The sequence below is a fragment of the Pocillopora verrucosa genome, chromosome 12 (genome assembly GCF_036669915.1).
Source record: "Pocillopora verrucosa isolate sample1 chromosome 12, ASM3666991v2, whole genome shotgun sequence".
Taxonomy (NCBI): Eukaryota; Metazoa; Cnidaria; class Anthozoa; order Scleractinia; family Pocilloporidae; genus Pocillopora; species Pocillopora verrucosa.
Genome location: NC_089323.1, coordinates 3,808,790 through 3,830,757, shown reverse-complemented (window position 1 = coordinate 3,830,757; position 21,968 = coordinate 3,808,790). Strand labels below are relative to the sequence as shown.

At 36.9% G+C, this 21,968-nt stretch overlaps 1 protein-coding gene and 2 pseudogenes across 1 annotated transcript; all 3 read left to right on the top strand.

The window, feature by feature from the left end:
- Positions 1-4,673: 4,673 nt before the first annotated feature.
- Positions 4,674-6,002, top strand: LOC136277397 (piggyBac transposable element-derived protein 4-like; annotated as a pseudogene).
- Positions 6,003-7,381: 1,379 nt separating this feature from the next.
- On the top strand, positions 7,382-8,461 carry LOC136277396 (melanocyte-stimulating hormone receptor-like; annotated as a pseudogene).
- Positions 8,462-12,114: 3,653 nt separating this feature from the next.
- LOC136277395 (melanocyte-stimulating hormone receptor-like) lies at positions 12,115-18,961 on the top strand. The gene is made up of 2 exons (XM_066159426.1): positions 12,115-12,485; positions 18,364-18,961. Exons 1-2 carry the CDS (start codon positions 12,115-12,117, stop codon positions 18,959-18,961), a joined length of 969 nt encoding a protein of 322 aa, XP_066015523.1.
- The last annotated feature ends 3,007 nt before the right edge of the window (positions 18,962-21,968 follow it).

Here is a 21,968-nt window from a genome sequence, read left to right as displayed (position 1 = left end):
GGAATGAATGAATTTCTTAAGAACGAGCGCTGGCTGAAAGGCCCACCCTTCCTGTATAGTAGTGAGGATCACTAGCCACAACCCAAGTTTGAAAGTAACGCAGTAGAGAAGCTTGAGATAAAGAAGGAAGTGTAAGTGACCACAGTTAACCCGAGAGCTTCTTTGAACTGCCTTCTGACCCGATTCTCTGGCTTGATCGCTCTTCTTCGCACATTTGCCTGGTTGATGAAGTTCTTACAGCGGATCAAGTGGTCCTCAAGAAAGAATAAAGAAGAGACAAACACACGCGAGATCACACGGCGTATCAGTCACGCAGAAATTGAGAAATCTAAAAGAGAAGTTGTCAAGTTGGCACAGAAGAGCGTCTTTCCGCGAGAGATAAAGGATCTCAAAGCTGGGAGACAAGTGGACACAGACTTCTTACACTACCAGATACACATACTACTACATCCCTCAAGAGTCAGCCAAAGATTTGACAAGAAAAAATACCACCAGAAAATTATGCAAGCTTTCTGGAAACAATGGCAAAGGGAATACTTAACCGGTCTTAGGGAACAACATTCATCGCAGGCGAACAAAAACATATTGGGAAAGCTCGAGGTAAGGTTGTTTCGATCCTAAGAACAACAAAAGTAAACCTAACCTCGAGACCTATCGAGGAGCTTTACCCTCTTGAAGTGTTAGCCGAGTAAGATAACCTGCAAGACTCTAAAGGGAAATTTAAGAACCCTGAAGAAAGAAGGTCGAAAAGCGAAAAACGAACACAACGAGCTGCTGATCTTGGAGCTGCGCTAATAATAACTGAACTCTCTAAACTTAATGAACTTTAAATAATTTTACCTTATAAGTGTGTAAATCTCTATGATCAACATGTTATCGCTAGCCCGGGAGTGTGTAATGTAACTTTAATGGGAATATGTTTCAGCCTTGAAAGAGAAAGGGTAAATAGCGAATGAGAGATAATGTAGAAGTTAGGAAAGTTAATAAAGATGAAAATTGGATGGACAGTTTGTTGATTAAGTTACTTTATTTTTTTCGTCTGTTGTAGTTCCTTCACGTCCTTGTCAAACGCGAAAAAAAGAGCAAATAACTAAGATATTTTTTTTAATAACGAGACATCAATGAGACATAGTATGAAATTGCTTGGAATCTAAGTCCAACGAATAATTTTGAACAATTTTATATCTTCGGATATTATTACGGTTTTGACTTTTATGTCAGAGGTATTTCCGTGTAATATGCAATAATTGCGGTTGGAAGTTTTAGTTATGCAATTGGAGATCATTTATGCTTTGCGGGAACAAATGTCATTCCGATTTTAGATGCATGCAATTTCAAAAATTTATTTTAAGAACTAGGGGAATCTGGTAGAATCCGAAATGGATTTGAAAGAATCATATGGTTTCCAATACGAAACTGAGGGGGTTCAGTCGTCGCTGACAGAGTACAACGGGGAGACTAAAGAAAAAGGTTCTATGGTCAAACCAGTCTCAAAACGCGGGAAATTGACTGTCGCGGTTTCTAGGATGAATTTCTTTTGAGGATAGGTCGTTTTTTCGAAGGAAACTTTGAAGGGCAAGAAAAAATAAGAGAGACTGTTTTTCGTGTTGCATGAACATTTTGTGAGAGTTTTATTTTTTGCGGATGGAGTCAATTTGTGCTTTGTAGGAAAAAATCATGTCCGTCTCTACATGACTGACAGTTTCATGAGTGAAACATCAGCCTGAGGGCAGATGTTCTACTGAAAGAGCTTTCATAGTCCAACAGATGCGTAGGGACGACGAGACAACGAGCGCGAAAATTCGAAAGAAGCTGGAAAAACGTGGAATTCTCGTTTGTCGTCTATGGTGCGAGAAACATTCGGTTACCATATCGTCCAAAACCGTGTACTGTTCGTATAAGTCAAAAGCGATGCGGAAAATTTATTATTACAATAATTCTTGCTTCATCGTTCTACAATTCTCGAATACCTCTTTTGTATTTTACAATAGTTTCACTCTCATTCTCAGTGATCTCTATCACCTCGTACACAGAGATTTATGCGCACTCTCGGTCGTAATCAGGCTGAAGTACAAAATCATGTTCAGCAACAGCCAAGCCAAAGGATTGCACTGAACATGGCAAGATACAGGAAGGCAGTGAGCAGTGCGCTGTGGGTGCAGTTAGCATTAGTCGTTTGTTATTCACCAAGTTTATCATTGTCAACACTTGTTGACAATGATAAACTTAAACACTATCTGGAGGACTTATTCATTACATTTGCTCCACACTTCTGAAATAACGACTCTTTCAGTGTATTTAAGGCCCACCTTGAACCTATTCCTTTACTGCTGGAAGATCAATGAAGTGAGACGAGCAGCGAAGCAGACAATCAGACAAGTACTTTTCTGTCCATGGAGTTAGATCTTTTTTCCCAGAGACACGTATGTGTCATGATGCGTGTGAGCTCTTAGTTTAAGTAAACTAGAGCCATAAGTGCAAGTGGAACGGACATGGAGCTATCAAAAGAGATATGAATAATTTATATCTTCATTATGATTACTTGGTTTCCAAGTCACTTCATGTTAGGGAAATCGGTTAATCAAGCCCTGAGAGCAGACTTAGATTCAATTTTATAACTCGCAAGGGTTTAAAGGACACGCCCAACCAATGTGTTTTGCGCGTCGTTGTTATTGTTACCCGGGAACTCGATACTTTTTAAAGGGCAAAATAGCTTTTGCCAATATTTTCATAGCAAATATAGAAAAAGTGTATTATCGCCGTGAGCACAACTAAACCGCTACTTTGGAAGAGACATATTGACTACGTTTTCCGTCTGTGGAACAGAAACAAAGACAAAATAAAAGAGTTTGTAAATCTGTACATTCGATATGCATTGTGCCACGACACCATCATCATTTACGGCTGAAATATCAAACTCAGGATTTATATTCTTGGACACAATAATGTACAAAAGCGACAGTTTTAAGAGGGAATCGACTCTTGAAATCCAAATGTATTAAGAGGAGATGGAGACCTTCGAATACTTGAATTTTCATCCGTGTCAGGCAAATGGAAAAGGATTCTTGAGAGGAGAAGCACAGTGCCTCTTATGAAAAGACTCATCATGCTCACCTCTAATAAAAACATACAGTGTTTCAAAATACGCTTAAAGAACAGACAATACAAACGTGAAATTTTGAAGAAATGTATCTCTAAATTTGATTTAAACGGGAGAGACAAGTCACTCAGAAGTCTACATTGACGGGCATTGCGACCAATTGAAAACGTTTCCCCCGTCTAAAAGTCACCCAGATGCCGAGAAGTGCTACCTGTTTGACCCCCCTCCGATATACTGCATGGCAGGGCCTCTGCGAACTCGCTTCTCGTTTCCTTGCCAAATCCCTAATGGGCCATACAATGGGCCATATAATACCAAAGCACTATTGTGGACCATTTATAAGAATTGAACGAAATGGACTGTTTTAGATGGGAATATGTTTCAGTCTTAAAAGAGAAAGGGTAAATAACGAATGAAAGATATTGTAAAAGTTAGGAAAGTTAATAAAGATGAAAATTGGATGGACGGTTTGTTGGGTTAATTACTTTCTTTCCGTGTGATATACCGTCAAAGATTGTGGTGGGAATTTTAGTTATGCAATTGAAGATCATTTATGCTTTGCAAGAACAAATGTCTCTCTGATTTCAAATGCGTGAAAGGAAAAGAACGACAGAGGAAACACAACATGAACATTATAGAGGGAAACTTGAAACTTGAATATTCTAGAAAGAAAATTCGAAACGAATGGAGAAATACAGAATTTATAAGATATTTTCTCATGTTATTATATGTTTACAAAAGAAGCGAGACCTTCAGTCAAATAATTTACTTTAAATTGCAAGTTAGAACTTTATTCCGAATATTTTTGACTGCACTGAATGGTCCTTATTTGCCGATCACTGAAAAACCCAAAACAGATTTTGTCTGAGTGACTAAAAAACAGAAAAAAGCAAATTAAAAAAAAAAAAAAAGGAATAATTTCTTTAATATTTAAATATTTTGATGTTCTAATAAGCATGTCTACTACCCAGTATTTCATTTTAATTAATCAAAATTTCCGATCCATTTTGGCTTTTCGCAACGGTATATCGATCAATTTTGGCTTCTCAACGTTCACGATCGAGTAACTTTAAATTTCAAAAACTGAGACAATGTAAGAGAAGAATTTAAGATCACAACCAGCTGCCGTTCGAATGAGACTGAGAGAAACTAAGGAGGGTGGAATGAATGAACATTGAAATGGCTTTCTAATTAACAAATAGAGAAGCCATGACTGTGCTCTGTTCTGTTATAAAGCACGCAGGAAGCGGTTAGAGATCGAAAGAAGTGTAGGGAGAAACGCGAGACTACGTCTCGCATTTCGCTTGTCATGTTTATAAACCTTTGTTTTCGAAATTTCACTCTCAATTAGCGAACAAAAGGCCAGAGAAAAGTCCTGGAAAAGGTCGCACATAGTCCAGTCTGGCAGATGGCATGACAGCTTTAGCTCAGCTCTATGTTCTATACTCTCATAGAACACGCTCTTTTAACCAATGACAGCGCGCGTTATATCCGAACTTTATTATAATGGTGTGTTAGATTAGTTAACTAACATTTTGCACCTTTCATTATTCCTTTCATAAATTCTGATCGGATGCGACATGAAGAGAAAATAACTGGGGGATGTTTTCAAATAACGAAACGAAACGTTAAACATTTTTTGCATTCAAGCTCTGATGGTAGTTGGCAAGAGACCACAGCTGATGAAATCAAGCGGCTGATCGCTCTTCTCATTTATATGGGGCTTGTAAAGATTGGTTATCTTGATAAGTATTGGTGCGTAAAAACCCCATATCATTGTCTTGGGCAAGAGCAATCATGTCCAGAACCAGATTCAAAGCTCTAATGGCCATGTTGCATGTGGTAGATCCCACTAATGAAGATGAATCTCATAAGTTGCGTAAAGTTGAGTCATTTATTAATTATTTTGAATCTTGGGGTCTTGCCTAGTACCAGCCCAGTAAAGATTTGGCTATTGATGAACGCTTGGTTAAGTCTTGTCACAGGTCTGAAATAGGTCAATATATCAAAGACAAGCCCACCAGATGGGGTATCAAATTGTGGGTATTGGCTGACAGTTCAAATGGCTACACTGCAGACTTCAATGTCTACATTGGTAAAGCCGCAAGGAAGGAAACTAAGGCCTTTTCTAAATCTGGGTTAAACATCAAACATTTGTTTGCTCAGGGAGTCCTTGCCACCGGTGCCATCCTGAAAAAACAGGAGAGGCTTTTCAGCTGCGTTAAAAAAGTGTGGGGTATGGGCTCATAAGAAAGAAAAGGGTATTATGCGTTGGGAAAGGAACCCTCCTTGTTTGATACTTCAGTGGTTGGATAACACAGTAGTTTCAATGTTATCAACTGTAGATATAAAGCTAATGATCACGGTCCTGTCAACAGGAAAAGAAAGGAGCATGCTGTGTGGAGCATGAGGGAAGTACCACAGCCTAAAGTTATAGCTAATAACAATTAGTTTATGAATGGGGTTTACCGATCTGATAAAATTCTAACCACAAATAGTGTACTACGTAAGTCCATAAATTGGTGGAAAACTTTGTTTTACCACCTTACTGACATGGCTGTAGTTAATGACTTTATCCTTTTCAAGGAGCATCAGGCTCAGTTTCCTGACGATGATGCTCGAATAGGTCCCTCTAATTATTCTTTGGGTGATTTCCAGGAAGAAATTGTTGGGCAACTCTGTGCTTTTCTCTGGTTATAATAGTCCACCGGAGAATACCATGGTGAAATCATCTCCTTCTGCCCCAGAGGAATTTACAACTGTCCCTATCCCAGTTTTCTCTGATACTCAGAGACGCTGTGTGGTATTTTATAAAAAGGGTAGGGGAGATTTTATTGTAAAGCATATTAATAAGGGTTGGGATTGTTTTGCAATGTTTCATTCTAAGAAGTACCACAGGTAAATTTTTGGTGTACCATATTTCCCATACTCAGAACATTTTCCAATGTTTATTCCAATGTTTTCAAATATTGTGCTTCTCAACAAAAAAAAATTAAAAATTAAAAAATATCCAAAAAATACTTTGTTGCTTTTATTTTTGTCAGTGGGAATAGTTGTGATTTAGTCCTCGTTTTCTCAGAGAGGACTCTCATTAGTTAGTAGGGATGTTAAAAGGCAAATTCATTCACACAGTAAAACATCAGGGCCTACCCATCCTCCTGTTATAACGTCGAATTTCTCAACAAATTTTTTTCTGTTACTTTTTTTCTTTAATGACATGGGTGCACATAGAAATTCATAAAAAATTCATTTTTTGCTATTTTTCTTTCAGATTTTCAGGAAATGTTTCTGACATGTTAATAATCTACTTTTTTTATCAATTAATCTTAAGTAACTTTACCTAGGAGGAACAGTGACTTTGACCTCAAATTTTAAGTCTTACTTATTTTGTCCTTTAAATATCATTGATCAGGAAAATCCTGAGTTTCAGCAATGAAACTTTTTTTCCCTGAGAAGCCCATTTTATACACTTTAAAATGAAATGTTGTAGGTGTTATTGCTGTAAATATTTGTTGAGATATGAATTAAAAACTGAATGTGGACAATTTTTGGCAGCAGATAATCAGTTGAAAGTACGTGACATCGAAGGCCGTGAATGGATTTTCAATTGTCATTTAATTGTGTTGGAAATTACAACTGTTTTAAATTTATTTCAAGACTGTTATAAATCAAGAACAAATAAACAATTTGGATTTTTACTATTTCCTTTTTCGCTTTGTTTGTTTGTTTGTTTGTTTTTTTTTAATGTTCCAACTTCCCTAAAAAATCTCACAAAGAGGAGGTACACGGCTGGTAGGTGATTCGTCGATAGATGTTTCGAGTAAGTCCGAAATCAAATGCGCTGTGGATACTTGCAACTGATTCGCTTTAATTGGTAGTTTCTCATTTGGCTGAAGATAAGACTTTTGCAATGTTTTATTGAACGCGATTTTTCAGCAGTAATGTCTTTTTGCGGATCGACAAATATCCTTAAAAATCAATTTAGGTTTACCTTTTCTGGCCAATTCCTATTTTTTTATCCACCGAAAGGTTTATCAAAAAATAACAAACGAACAGATGTCTTCATCGCTAAAATTTTTATCAGCTCTTATTTAAAGTGCGTTCTTGAATGAAATTTATCAACCAGAGGGACACCTTTCATGGGGCTGATTAAGGCAAGGCATACCCTCCAAAATTTCAAGAAAGGTGTATATGTATAAATATCGCGGTAATTGTCTTGACAGACAGATCATTCAATCAATCTAAAACGGGTTGGATGCAGTAAAGAAGCTTTTAGTGATTATGACACAAAGAAATATAAAATTTAACTGTTTCTTGGCCAGGTGGTTGTTGTGGAGAAGATTACCCCGTGTTGCCAGCAGTTCCAAAATACCGTAGCGAAAGAAGGATGACCGTTTTAAGAGCTGCACAATGATTGCGACGACAAACTCAACAGAGGGTGGAACACAGACGGAAACATATATGAAGTATCGCGATGCTCCTCCTCCTTGTTATTTGGGTTACAACAACAATCGGTTTATTTCTCAGCAGTCAACATTTTCCTCTCCATCACAGCATTTCTTGGGAATTTTCTAATACTTGTTGCCCTCAACAAGGAATCTTCCCTTCATCCACCATCCAAACTCTTGTATCGTTGTCTGGCAACAACTGATCTTTTGGTTGGTCTTGTTAGCCAGCCTCTCGCTTCTACCTATTGGATGTCCGTGGTTCACGAACACCGGAGTCTTTGTCGACACGCAATGGACGCAACCTACATATCAAGCTATGCATTATGTGGAGTGTCTTTGCTGACGTTGACGGCCATAAGCGCGGACCGACTTCTCGCTCTGTGGTTGGGAATAAGATACAGGCAAATAGTAACTTTAAAGCGCACATACATCATTTCAGCTACGTTTTGGATTTTTTTCCGTCGCTGCTGGATCATTTTTCATTTCACATACTCGAATAACCATTTGGTATACTACCATAGTTATACCGTCATGCTTAGTGATCTCAATCGCCTCGTACACAAAGATATTTTGCACTCTTAGACATTATCAAGCTCAAGTACAAGATCAAGTTCAACAACAGCCGAGCCAAACAACTGCTCTGAACATGGCAAGATACAGGAAGGCAGTAAGCAGTGCACTGTGGGTACAGTTAGCATTAGTTGTTTGTTATGTACCAAAATTCATAATGCTGCTTGTGATCACTTACAGAAAAACTTATTCTTCACATGTAGTCTTTATTGATGGAATTACAACTATTTTAACGTATTTTAATTCCACTTTGAACCCGTTTCTTTACTGCTGGAAAGTCAGAGAAGTGAGGCAAGCAGTAAAGCAGACAATCCTACGAGCACTGTGCTTTCCATGGACTTAGATATATTTTCTCGGAGTCGTCAGACTTGTATTGATCAGGCGTAATTTGAAGGGGAAGAAAAAAGAAGATAGAATCAGACAAACACAACTTTTCAGCATCTTTGGTGTTAAAGATGCTTTGGTATTTGCCTATTTAAGCTAACAAATGTCAAATCAAAACATAGTACCATTATATACAATTCTAACCCCGTCGACAAAAAGACAAATTGAAATTCACCCCTTCTTTTATATTTTGTAGCCCAATATGTTCTAATAATGGTGATGTAGTTTTTTTTTGGAAATATATTTTAGTTTTCGAGAAATGACTTTTTTTCGTTCGACCGCTCAAATATGCAAATTTTCACCGTAAATATCACCCGAGTTGCGTGACCTCGTGTAACGATTCCACTTGACATCCGGCATTTCTGTTAACACATGCCTTTGTTTTATCATCTAAACTTAATCCCCTGTTATTATTGAAGTTGGCAAAGAAATATTTAATTTTTTTGGTCAATATTTTTGTTCGACATACTTTTCCTATTTCGAAAAGTAGCGTCAAAACAAAGACAGTTTTAACAATGACCGATATGACAGAATCTACTGAGCTTCAAATTTTTAAAAGACAAAAGGATGGTTATAAAGTTACTGTAAAAATTTCCTTGTGTATTTATGTTGTTCTATCTTGAGACGAAGTCAAAGTCCGGCAAAATTTACTTGATAGTGACTATGGAATATACATGGTGCGCCTACTTGTCGCCACCGTTAACTGGTATAAATCATGACAATTTGTTAAAAAATCTAACATAACACTCTTACCTTGTTTATTTGTGATTTTATTAGCCGTTTCAATTACTATATTACGCCTGGGTATTACGTTTTGACAGGAGCCCAGGTTTTGCGTTGTGTTTTCCCCTCCGCCATTTATATCATGAGCTGGTCACGCAATAATTGATACCGACACAAATGAATATTTACCATGTATAAAGATTTTGTTTTTCTTATGTTGAATTGAGAATATTCGAATATGTGCTTTTTTCGGTCACTAATCGTTGTTTTAGCGGTAGCGATGCAGTTAAAAATAAAACATCTGAAATGAGCATTACTAGGACGATTTTAATGATCTAGCTCAAGCACATCTATAAAGGAGTTTTTATTTCTGGGATTTTTCAGTTTTTTGTTTTTGAATTGGTACTTTTTAGGATTAGACTTCCTTATTCGCTTCGTTTGATCTTAGCCACGCAAACCTCTTATTATTGTTTTTATAATGAAAATGATTGTTTTGACAGTTATTGCAGATTCAAATGATCACACGGTTCGCTTTAGAGAACCTCTCGGTAAATTAAACTATATTAGACTTTTGTCTTGTCCTCTCTACAATTCATGGTATAATTTGAAGAGAAGAGGAGAAATATCTATCTCCGATAGACAAAACAATGCAAGTATTGAAATAATTCCTCCAGGAAAATACAATCTTGAGGGCCTTGCGAAAGCCTTTGGGAAAATATTACTCCTCGGGATTGATCAGCGTTTGCAAGGGAAAAAATCTCCTCAGCCGATTTACTTCATTCAACAGTTACCTTGCCCATGTGTGATCTTTTGGACAAGGATGAAAACCTATTCAATGGGGAACCCTCGAGAGTTCTTGGTTGCTTTGATACTGCTAAGAGCCAGTTTGAAAGGGTAAATTATTCTCTACCGAATCCCGTGTTGCGAAAAATAACATCAAGGAATGATATCACTTCCATACGAATTTTCGTCCCTGATGACGCTTGAATTAGAGATTATTTAATGATTTAAAAAATGGCTGATCAAAATGTCTTGCGAAGCTCTGTGAGCCAGGGACCCTAAAGCCTTCTGCCAAGCGCACCGCCGATATATCCAATTATAACATAATGAGAATGACGTTACTCATTACCGACGTGTCCTTGCCAAATTAAAGAAAATTAGATCCGCTTGTCACACAACATACACTGTGACAGGAGTAACACCGGTTGCATTGTTAACAAGCGGTATGGCGGTTTCTCTGAGTGGAATTAGGATTTATTGTGGGAGCACCAATGGCTGTTTTAGCCGGCTTTTTAGGATTTATGTCAACAGCATTTAGTGTTGGGAGCAAGACTCTCAGTAAGAAAATTACAAAACATGAAAAAAAACTATTTCAATAGCAGAGACAAAACACCTGTCAGTTAGCGGGTTGTTTTCAAAGGCAATTGAAAGTAATTCTATCTCTGATATAGAGTTCAACTCAATTTTGCACGAGATTGAGCAGTGTAAATCGCTGAAAAGACCGTTGATAAATAAAGCAAAAAGCATCTTACAAACATATAGTTTATATGCTTAGAAAAAAGGTTTATGATCGTGTAGATGCTGACATAAAACAAGATACACCAGAGGACTGCATCAATTCTGTAAATATTCTCTCAAAAGCCATTGGGAATGTTCAAAGAGACATTTTATATTGTTCAGCCCTTCAAGGAGAAATTTGGCAGTTTTTAAAGAAATAACTACGCCAGAGGTGTACAATTGATTTTATGCGATTGTATCGTCATGTCGCGGACACATGCTATTTTTTTGTTAAAATTTTATGGGCTGGTCGAAGAATTTCCTCGACTAATGAATTGCGAATGAACACAAATTTTCATTTTACAAAAACCTGAAAACTGTCAGGTCTATTTGTTAGAACAAAGTCGTTTATTGGAAAAATAGACCTTGAACATTGATGAAGAATGTTTATTCTTATTATTCTTTTTAAATATAAAAGTCTCAAGGGTGAGACAAAGAAGGGAGGTGAATGTCGCGGACACATGCTTTTTTTTTGTTAAAATTTTATCAGTTGATTGAAGAAGTTCCTCAACTTATGAATTGTGAATTAACGCAACTATTTGGGTAAAAACTATTAGGTCTGTTTGCGAGAACAACGTCGTTTCTTGGAAAAACAGATCTTGAAAATTGATGAAGAATATTTATTTATCATTATTTTTTAAATGTAAAAGTCTCGCGCTTGAGATAGTAAGGGTAGGTGAATTTAACTTGCTAAACCGCACACACGTGAGATAAAGAAGGCAGGTGAATTTAGCTTATGCTAAAGCGTAGGTAGTTTTATTCTAACTTATAAAAAAAATTATATTGTTGTTTCACACAATCGTTTAAATGCTTCCTATGTCAAAATGTATAAGACTAATTTTTGATCGAAATAAAATGGTTAAACCGAGAGAATGAATTTGAAATAACTTTACATGTATCAAAGAAGCTTCTCATGAAAAAAAAGGTACCTGTAACACCTCGATGGCGTGACAGAAGAATCGTTAGGGAGAGTAATTTTCATACTCTCTTCAGAACTCGCGTGTGAAAAATTCAAGTTGCCTTGAAATCAAGGTTGTTTTTTGTACTGGACACGAAATGTGTCAGAGCCCGCTTTTTATGACTACTGCACACCCTCCAAATTTCAAGAAAGGTTTATATGTATTGTTATGTTATTTTCTCGACTGACAGTTCGTTCAACTTAATAAAAACAAGTAGAATACATTAAGAAAGCTTTTAGTGTTAATGATATAAAGAATTAAAATATTTCAATGTTTCTTAACCAGGTAGTTGTTGTGAAGAAGAATTATCCCGTGTTGTCAACAGTTCCAAAAACCATAGCGAAAGGAGGAAAACCGTTTTAAGAGCTGCACCATGATTGCGACGACAACGACAGAGGGTGGAGCACGGACGGAAACGTATAAAGTATTGCTATGTTCCTCCTCCTCGGTAGTTGGGTTACAACAACAATCGATCTATTTCTCAGCAGTTAACATTTTCCTCTCCATCACAGCTTTTCTTGGGAATTTTCTAATCCTTGTTGCCCTTAACAAGGAAACTTCCCTTCATCCACCATCCAAACTCTTGTATCGTTGTCTGGCAACAACTGATCTGTTGGTTGGTCTCGTTAGCCAGCCTCTCGCTGCTACTTATAGGATCTCCTTGGTTCACGAACACTGGAGTCTTTGTCGATACGCAAGGGTTGCAATCTACATATCAAACTATGCATTAAGTTTAGTGTCTTTGTCGACGTTGATGACCATAAGCGTGAACAGACTTCTAGCTCTGTTGTCAGGAATAAGATAAAGACAAATAGATACAGACAAGGTACGGTGCGAAATTCCAAGAGAAAATTCGCTCTACTTATTAATTACAGCGAAGTGTAGTCCATGTATTGTTGTAATGCATTGCAGAAAAATTAGAAATCAGTCTCATCCACTAAAGTAACTATTCTATCACTCCTTCCTGTTGAAACTTCAACGAATGTTTGATTGTTGGTGTGATCCGAACAGCCAGGAGCTGGAGTCTCAGTACAAACGACCCCGCAAACACTCCAGGCAAGTGGAGATTGAACTGGGCGCCATTTCTTATGATTAACCTTTTCATATCACAACACACGAAATTCCTAATTTATAGGCGAGACTCCGCGCGAGGAAGCGTGACATGAACTGTACGCAACCACACGCAATGCATGGTATACCAATGCTTCGTATAGAATTCTCTCTTTCATTCATTGATCTCGTAACACTCTGGCAGTTATTATGCCAAAAATAACAAGTTATAATAGAACTCAAATCGAGCTCCTGTAAAACCAGGGCTTCCATCCAGCTGGAATATTTAAAACCTTAAAAAGCGAAGGGTTATTAGTTAGCCTTTCAGGCATTGCTCTTTTAATCAAAAAGCTGTGTCTTATTAGCTCCGTAGCAAATTTACCTTGCTCGGGGAGACCGAAAAAGCTGTCTATGAAACTTTCAAAGACCAAGAGATGCGTAGGAATGACGGGAAGACGAGCGCGAAGATTCGGAAGAAGCTGGCAAAACGCGGAATTCTCGTTAGTCGTCCGCAGCGCGAAGATCGCGAGAACAGAAAGGCTGGACTCTCTTGCTTGCAAAGTAAGTTTTCGAATCTTCTCTCGCACCATCCAAACTTCCCGCGTTAAGGGCGGAATTCAAATTTGTTCCTGTGCGAATGTATTCTGCGAAAACTAAAGAAACATTCAGATATCATATTGGCAAAACGTGTACTGTTCGTATAAGTCAAAAGCGATGCCGAAAATTTACTATTACAGCAGCATCTGATGACATTGATCAGAACAGGCTTATGTTTTGTCGAATTGTCATTCGAACTTTCGCACGAGAACAAAAATCAAACAAACAAAAATTAACATTTCGCTTGCGTTACTTTTGCACAATACTGTAGTAACGGTTACCACACATCAGGATAATTAAGCATTATCAACTGAGGTGATAAGGTAAATTGGCCATCTTAAAGGATTTTTAAAGCTGACGTTTCCAGCCGTAGCCCCTCGTCAGGGGGAAGGGCTAAAGCTCGAAACGTCAGCTTTAAAACTCGTTATGGGTGACCAATTTACGTCATCAACTCAGTTGAAAATATTAAATTACCCTGTTATACTCTCCCACCAACGCAGCACCACAGTTTCTTTAGAAACTTTCCCCCGTTACCATATACCGATCGATTTCAGCTCTTCTGCGAGATCGAGTGACTGTAATTTAAAGACAAAGGCAACGTATGGGAAGAGTTTATGAACACAATCAGCTGTCCTATATACGTATACATGGCACCCTGTTGAAAAATGACCAAATTCTAATTTCAAAAACACTTCATTTATCTTATTGTATTTTACTAGGAAGGGCATAAAATAGCGCGCTCTTGAAGACTGGACTTTTCCTCTGTTAAAACGCTTATAAAGCAACCACCACAATAAATTTCTCTGTTAGAAGCGAGTATATTTCACATTTAAAAGAAAAGGGACCAATAGAGAATGAGACTAAAGAAATTAAGAAGGATGGAAAAATGAAAAAAACAAAAAATCTAAATGGCTTTTTAATAATGAGCAAACTAGTTTGGTTAAGTAATATTTCACACCTAGCGCTGTTCCTTTTATCAAACAAATCGGATTGGAAAAGAAGTGGGTGTTTTTCAATAACCAAACATTGTTTTTACGTTGCATTGTTAAAATCATTTAGATTATTGTCAAATGTATAATTTTTTCGGGATTATGACGGTTTTCAATTAATTTAGGGACTGTTTTTCTTGTGGCATGAACATTTTGCTTGAGGTTTATTTAAGCAGATAAAGCCAATTTGTGCTTTGCACGAAAGTCCGTCTCCACATGACTGATATTTCTTCTGGGAAATAAATAATTCGATTTCTGCATTCATTAGTACCAGTATGGAATCTTTTTCGATTTGGAACTGATGCGAGCTTTATAACTAGCTTTGTATCATGTGGATTTTCTATGTTGACAATGGTGGCCATAAGCGTGGATAAACTTCTCGCCTTGTCGTTGAGGCTGAGATACAGACAAATTGTAACATTAAAGCAGATGTATATCATCACAGCTATTTTTTGGATAACATCCATTCTTGCTTCATAATTTTTCTATTCTGTCATTCTCAGTTATCTCTTTCATTTCGTACACAAAGATTTTGCGCACTCTCAGTCGTAATCAGGTTCAAGTACAAGATCATATTCAACAACAGTCGAGCCAAACAACTGCACTGAACATGGCAAGATACAGGGAGGCAGTGTGCAGTGCACTGTGGGTGCAGTTAGCATTAGTTGTTTGTTATGCACCAAGTTTAACATTGTCGACACTTGTGATCATCTGGAGGACTTATTCATTACATTTACTTGTCACTTCTGGAATAACGACTCTTTCAGTGTGTTTTAAAGTCCACCCGGATGCCTTCGAATACGTGAGTTTTCATCCGTGTCAGGCCAAAGGGAAAGGATTCGTGAGAGGAGAGACACAGTGCCTCTTATGAGAAGATTCATCATGCTCCATGTTTAATAAAAACATACAGTGTTTCAAATACGCTCATAAAAACAGAGAATACCAAAGTGGAAGTTTTAAGAAATGTATCTCTAAATTTGATTTCACCAGGAGAGACAGGTCACTCGAAAGCCTGTTTGGGTTAGGATTGCGACCGATTGAAAACGTCTAAAGGTCACCCAGGTGCCGAGGGGTGCTATCTGTTTGACTTTCCTCCGATATGCTGTATGGCAGGGTCTTTGCGAACTCGCTGCTGTTTTCTTGCCAGATCCTAAGGCTGTGTTCTTCCAATTGCATGTTTTTAAGTTGATCTAATGAGCTATACAATAACAACGGGTTATTGTGGACTAAAAAAGGCTGAAACAGTGTTTCAGCCTTGAAAGAGAAATGGTTAACAGCGAATGAGAGATATCGTAGAAGTTAGGAAAGTTAAGAAAGATGAAAATTAAATGGACGATGTGTTTACTTTATATTTTTCACCTGCTGCAGTTCCTAAGCGTCCTTGTCAGACGCGAAAGGAAGAAAGAGTAAATTTATAGATGTTTTTCGATAACAAGACATCAATGAGACATTGATTGAAATTTTTAGGAATCTAAGTCCAGCTAATAATTTTGAATAATTTTATATGTTCGGAGATTTTAGCGGTTGTGACTTTTATCTGAGAGGTATTTTCATTTAATATGCAAAGATTGCGGTAGAATTTTTTGTTATGCTATTGGAGATCATTAATGTTTTGCGGAAATAAATGTCTTTCCGATTCCAGATGCGTGAAATTCTATAAAAAATTATAAGCACTCAGAGAATCTAGTTGAATCTATGGAAGATTTTGGAGAATCATATGGTTTTCAATACAAAACTGAGAGGGGGTCAGTCGTCGTCAACAGAGTAGAACGGGGAAACTAAAGAATGAGGGTTCTATTGTTTATGTAGTCTTAAAAACGTGGAAAATCGACCGTCGCAGTTTCTTTAAGAATAGATGGCTTTCTTTTGATAATAGATCGTTTGTCCGAAAGAAACGTTGAACGGCAAGAAAAAATAAGATAGAATTGACACATATTAAACATATTAAAAGGAAATTTCGAAGCGAGTGGTCGGTACACACCACGTTATATTGCAGGAGAAAAAGAAATACGGAATTTAATTGTAGGATATTTTCTCGTGTTATTATATGTTTGCAAAAGAAGCGAGACGTTTAGTTAAATGATTTTCGTTTAAATTGGTAATTAAAATTTCTTTTCAAATAATTGTGACTGCTATGAAAGGTCCCTATTTGCCGATCACTAAAAAGCCCAAAATAATTTTTTGAGTGAATCAACAACAGAAAGATGGAAATTCTGAAAAAAAAAAAAAAGTAATAATTTTTTGAGTATTCCAATATTTTGACATTTTAATAGGCATGTCCGCTATCTAGTAATTTACTTCAATATATGGATCAAACTTTCGATGCATTTTGGCGATTCGTTACCATATATCGATCAATTTTGTCTTTTCAGCGTTTGCTAAAGAAACTTTAAATTTAAACAAACGAAAGCAATGTAAGAAAAGAATTCAACATCCCAACCAGCTGCCGTTCGCATGAGACTGAGAGAAATTAAAGAGGTTGGAATAATGAATAAATATTGAAATGGCTTTCTAAGTGTGCGATAGTTTAGTTAAATAACGTTTTGCACCTGTCATGGTTCCTTTTATAAATTCTGATCAGATGCGACAAGAAGAGAAAATAACTGCGGGATATTTTCAAATAACGAAACGAAACGTCAAACATTTTTTTTTTTCAAATTTCTTGATATCTACGGCCAAACATTAATTTTAAGCTGTCGGTTAATTGTCTTCGGAATAATAACTGTTTTGAGTTTATTTTAAGAATGTTTTTTCGCGTGGCATGAACATTTTGCTGGAGTTTTATTTTTGCGGATGGAGACAATTCGTGCTTCGAGGGAAAAAATCATCTCAGTCTCTATATGACTGACAGTTTCATCAGCCTGAGGGTGGATATTCAACTAAAAGGACAGAAAGGAAGGAAGGAAGGAAGGAAATAGATAATTTGCATTTTTTATCATTTCCTTTTTTTCTTTTTGTTTTTGTTTTTCAATATTCCAACTTCTGTATAGTTTTACAAAGAGAAGGTAAAAAGCTGGTAGGCCATTAGTCGATAGATGTTCCGATTAAGTCGGAAAACACAGAATGTGCTCTGGATACTTGCAATTGATTCACTTCTGTAGATTATCATTTGGCTGAAGATAACAGACTTTCGCAATGTTTTATTGAACCCGATTTTTCAGAGGGAATGTAATTTTGCAGATCGGCAAATATCCTCAAAATCAATGTAGGTATACCGTTCCGGACCAATTTCAATGTGTTTATCTACAGAAAGGTTTTTTCTTTTAATATTAAACTAACAGTTGTCTTTAACCTTAAAATTTTTATCAGCTCTTATTTAAAATGCGTTCTTGAGGGAAATATATCGACCAGACTGACACCAAACGGGTTTGGGGGCTTAATTGATGTCAGGCACACCCTCTAAATTTCAAGAAAGGTGTATATGTATTGTTATCTAATTGTCTGGACTGACCGTTCGTTCAACCAATTTAAAACAAGTAGGATGTATTGAGGAAGTTTTTAGCGTGGATGATATAAAGAAAAATAAGATTTAACTGTTTCATGGCCAGGTGGTTGCTGTGAAGAAGTATTATGCCGTTTTCTCAGTAATTCCAAAAACCGTACCGAAGGGAGGAAAACCGTTCTAAGTGCTGCACTATGATTTCGACGACAAACTCAACAAAGGGTGGAACACAGACTGAAGCATATCAAGTATTGCTATGCTCTCCCTCCTTGATAGCTGGGTTACAACAAAAACAATCGATTGCTTTCTCAGCAGTTAACATTTTCCTCTCCATTACAGCATTTGGGAATTCCTTCATCCTTGTTGCCCTTAGCAAGGAAACTTCCCTTCATCCACCATCCAAACTCTTGTATCGTTGTTTGGCAACAACTGATCTGTTAGTTGGTCTTATAAGCCAGCCTCTCGCTGCAACTTATTGGATGTCCTTGGTTTACGAAGAATGGAGTCTTTGTCGATACGCAAAGGAAGCAGCCTTCATATCAAGCTATGCGTTATGTGGGGTGTCTTTGTGGACGTTGACGGCCATAAGCGTGGATAGACTTCTCGCTCTGTTGTTGGGAATAAGATACAGACAAATAGTAACTTTAAAGCGCACATGTATCATTACAGCTACTTTTTGGATTTTATCCGTCGCCGCTGGATCATTTTACATTTCACATAATCGAATAGTTATTTGGTGTACTATTATTTTTATACCGTCATGCTCAGTGATCTCAATCGCCTCGTACACAAAGATTTCTCGCACTCTTAGACATCATCAGGCTCGAGTACAAGATCATGTTCAACAACAGCCGAGCCAAAAAACTGCTCTGAACATGGCAAGATACAGGAAGGCAGCAAACAGTGCACTGTGGGTGCAGTTAGCATTAGCTGTTTGTTATGTACCAAAATTTATAACGCTGCTTATGATCAATTATAGAAAAACTTATTCTTTACATGTAGTCGTCATGGATGGAATTACATGTATTATATTATATTCCAACTCCACTTTGAACCCGTGCCTTTACTGCTGGAGAGTCAGAGAAGTGAGAAAAGCAGTAAAGCAAACAATCCGACAAACATTTTGCTTTGCACGGAGTTAGATATAATTTCATGAAATTGTCAAACTTGCATTAATCAGGCGTAATTTGAGGGGACAGAGAAAAAAAGATAGAATGAAACAAACATAATTTTTCAGCATCTGCTGTGTTCTAGATGCCTTAATGTTTGCCTATTTATGCTGATAAATATCAAATAAAAACACCGTACCATTGTTTAGAAATCTAACACCGTCGGCTAAAAGATAAATTGAAACAGGCAGAACTAACATCACCCAGATGCCGAGAGGTGCTATCTGTTTGACTTTCCTCCGACATACTATATGGCAGGGCCTATGTGAACTCGCTGCTTTTTTTCATGTCAAATACTAATGCTATCTCCTGATTATTTCGTGTTTTAAAATTGATGTAGTGAACCATATAATAACTACGCGCTATTGTGGACTGAACTGCTCCTGATTATAAGCGCACGATTTATAAGAATTGAACGAAATTAATTCTTTTAGATGAGAATATGTCTCAGCCTTGAGAGAGAAAGGGTACATAGCGAATGCGAGATATTGTAGAAGTTAGGAAAGTTTACAGAGATGGAAATTTAAATCGACGGTTTGTTTGTTTAGTTACTTTACATTTATTACCTGTTGCAATTCCTTCAGGTTCTTGTCAGAAGCGAAAGGAAGAGAAACTAGCTTGCAGATGTTTTTCAATAACGAGATATCAATGAGATATTGTCTAAAATTACTAGGAATCTAAGTCCACCGAATAATTTTGAATAAATTGATGTGTTCGGAGATTTTAACGGTTGTGACTTTTATCTCAGAGGCATTTCCGTATAATATGCAAAGATTACGGTGGGAGTTTTTTCTTGTGCAATTGGGGATCATTAATGCTTTGCGGAAAAATATGTCTTTCCGATTCCAGATGCGTAAAATTCTAAAATTTATTCTAAGAACTAGGAGAATCTGAGAAAGATTTTTGAGAATCATATGGTTTCCAACGCGGAACTAAGAGGGAGAAGGGGGGGGGGGGGGGGTGGTCAGTTATGCACCTTTCATGGTTCCTTTGTAAATTCTGATCAAATGCGACAAGTAGGGGAAATAATTAAGGATGTTTTTAAATAACAAAACAAAACTTTATTTTTAAAAAATTCTAGACATCTACGTCCATAGATTAATTTTCAATTGTCAGTTAAATGCGATAACTATCGAGTACTTTAAATTCAAGAAGCAAAGAAAAGAGTTTAAGATCACAATTAGCTGCCGTTGGAATAAGACTGAGAGAAATTATGGAGGATGGAATATTGAATAAACATTGAAATGGCTGTTTAAGAGTGTGATGGTTTAATTAATTAGCAGCTTTCACCTGTTATGGTTCCTTTTATAAATTCTGATCAGATGCGACAAGAAGAGAAAATAACTGAGGGATGTTTTCAAATAACGAAACGAAACGTTAATTTAAAATTCAAATTTCTTGATATCAATAGCCCTAGATTAATTTTTCAGTTGTCAGTTAATTGTTTTCGGAATTATAACTGTTTTCAATTTAATTCAAGACTATTTTTCGTGTGGCATGAACATTTTGTGAGAGATTTATATTTGCGGATGGAGACAATTTGTGCTTTGTGGGAAAAATATTTAGTACGTCTCTACATGATGGACAATTTCGTCAGTGAAACATCAGGCTGAGGGCGAATGTACTACCAAAGGGTCAGAGAGGTAGGAAATGGATAATTTCATTTTTTAGTTTTTCCTTCTTCCGTCTTCGCCATAGTTTTACAAAGAGGAGGTAAACAACCGGTAGGCGATTGGTCGATAGATTTTTCAAGTGTGTCCGAGGACAAAGAATGTACTCTAGATACTTGCAATTCATTCACTTTCGTAGCTTATAATTTGGCAAAAGATAACAGACTTTCGCAATTTTTTATTGAATGCGATTTTTCAGCGGGAACGTCGTTTGCGGATCGACAAACATCCTGAAAACTAATTCAGGTATACCGTTCCGGGCCAATTCCTATTTTTGCATCTACAGAGAGGTTTATCAAAAAATAACAAACTAACAGATGTTTTCATCTTTTAGAGTTTTATTACCTCTTATTTAAAATGCATTCTTGATTAAAATTTATCAGCCCGAGGGACACCTTTTAGGGGGTTGATTTATGCAAGGCATACCCTCTAAATTCCAAGAAAGGTTTACATGTATTGATATGTAATAGTCTCAGTTAACAGTTCCCTCAACCAATTTAAAACGAGTAGGATGCACTGAGGAAGATTTTAGAGTTGATGACATAAAGAAAATTAAAAACGAAGACAATGCAAAAGAATAATTTAAGATCACAACCAGCGACCGTTCGAATGAGACTGAGAGAAATTAGGGAAGATGGTTCTTTTTATAAATTCTGATCAGTTGCGACAGCAAGAGAAAATAATTGCCGGATATTTTCAAATAACGAAACGAAACGTCAAACATTTTCCTCAAATTTTTTGATATCAAAGGTCCTAGATTAATTTTAGTTGTCAGTTAAACGTGGTCGGAATGATGATTGTTTCTGAACTTATTTCAAGACTGTTTTTCATGTGGCGTAAACATTTCGTGGGAGTTTTTATTTTTGCGGATGGAGAAAGTCTATGCTTTGTACGAAAAAGATTAGGTCCGTGTCTACATGACTAATAGTTTCATCAGTGAAACATCAGCCGGAGGGGGGATGCTCTACTGGCAGGACAGAAAGGAATGAAGGAAGGAAATAATTTGAGTTTTATTATTCCCGTTTGCCACCTTCTCTATAGCTTAACAAAGAGGAAGTAAAAAGCCGGTGGGCGATTTGTCGATAGATGCTCCGAGTAAGTGCTAAAACAAAGAATGTGCTCTGGATACTTGCAATTGATTCCCTTTTGTAGTTTCTAATTTGGCTGAAAATAACAAACTTTCGCAATGTTTTATTCAACGCGATTTTTGAGCGGGGAACGTAATTTTGTGGATCGCCAAATATCCTCAAAATCAATTTAGATTTACCGTTCCGGGGCATTTTTTATATATTCATCTACGGAAAAGTTTG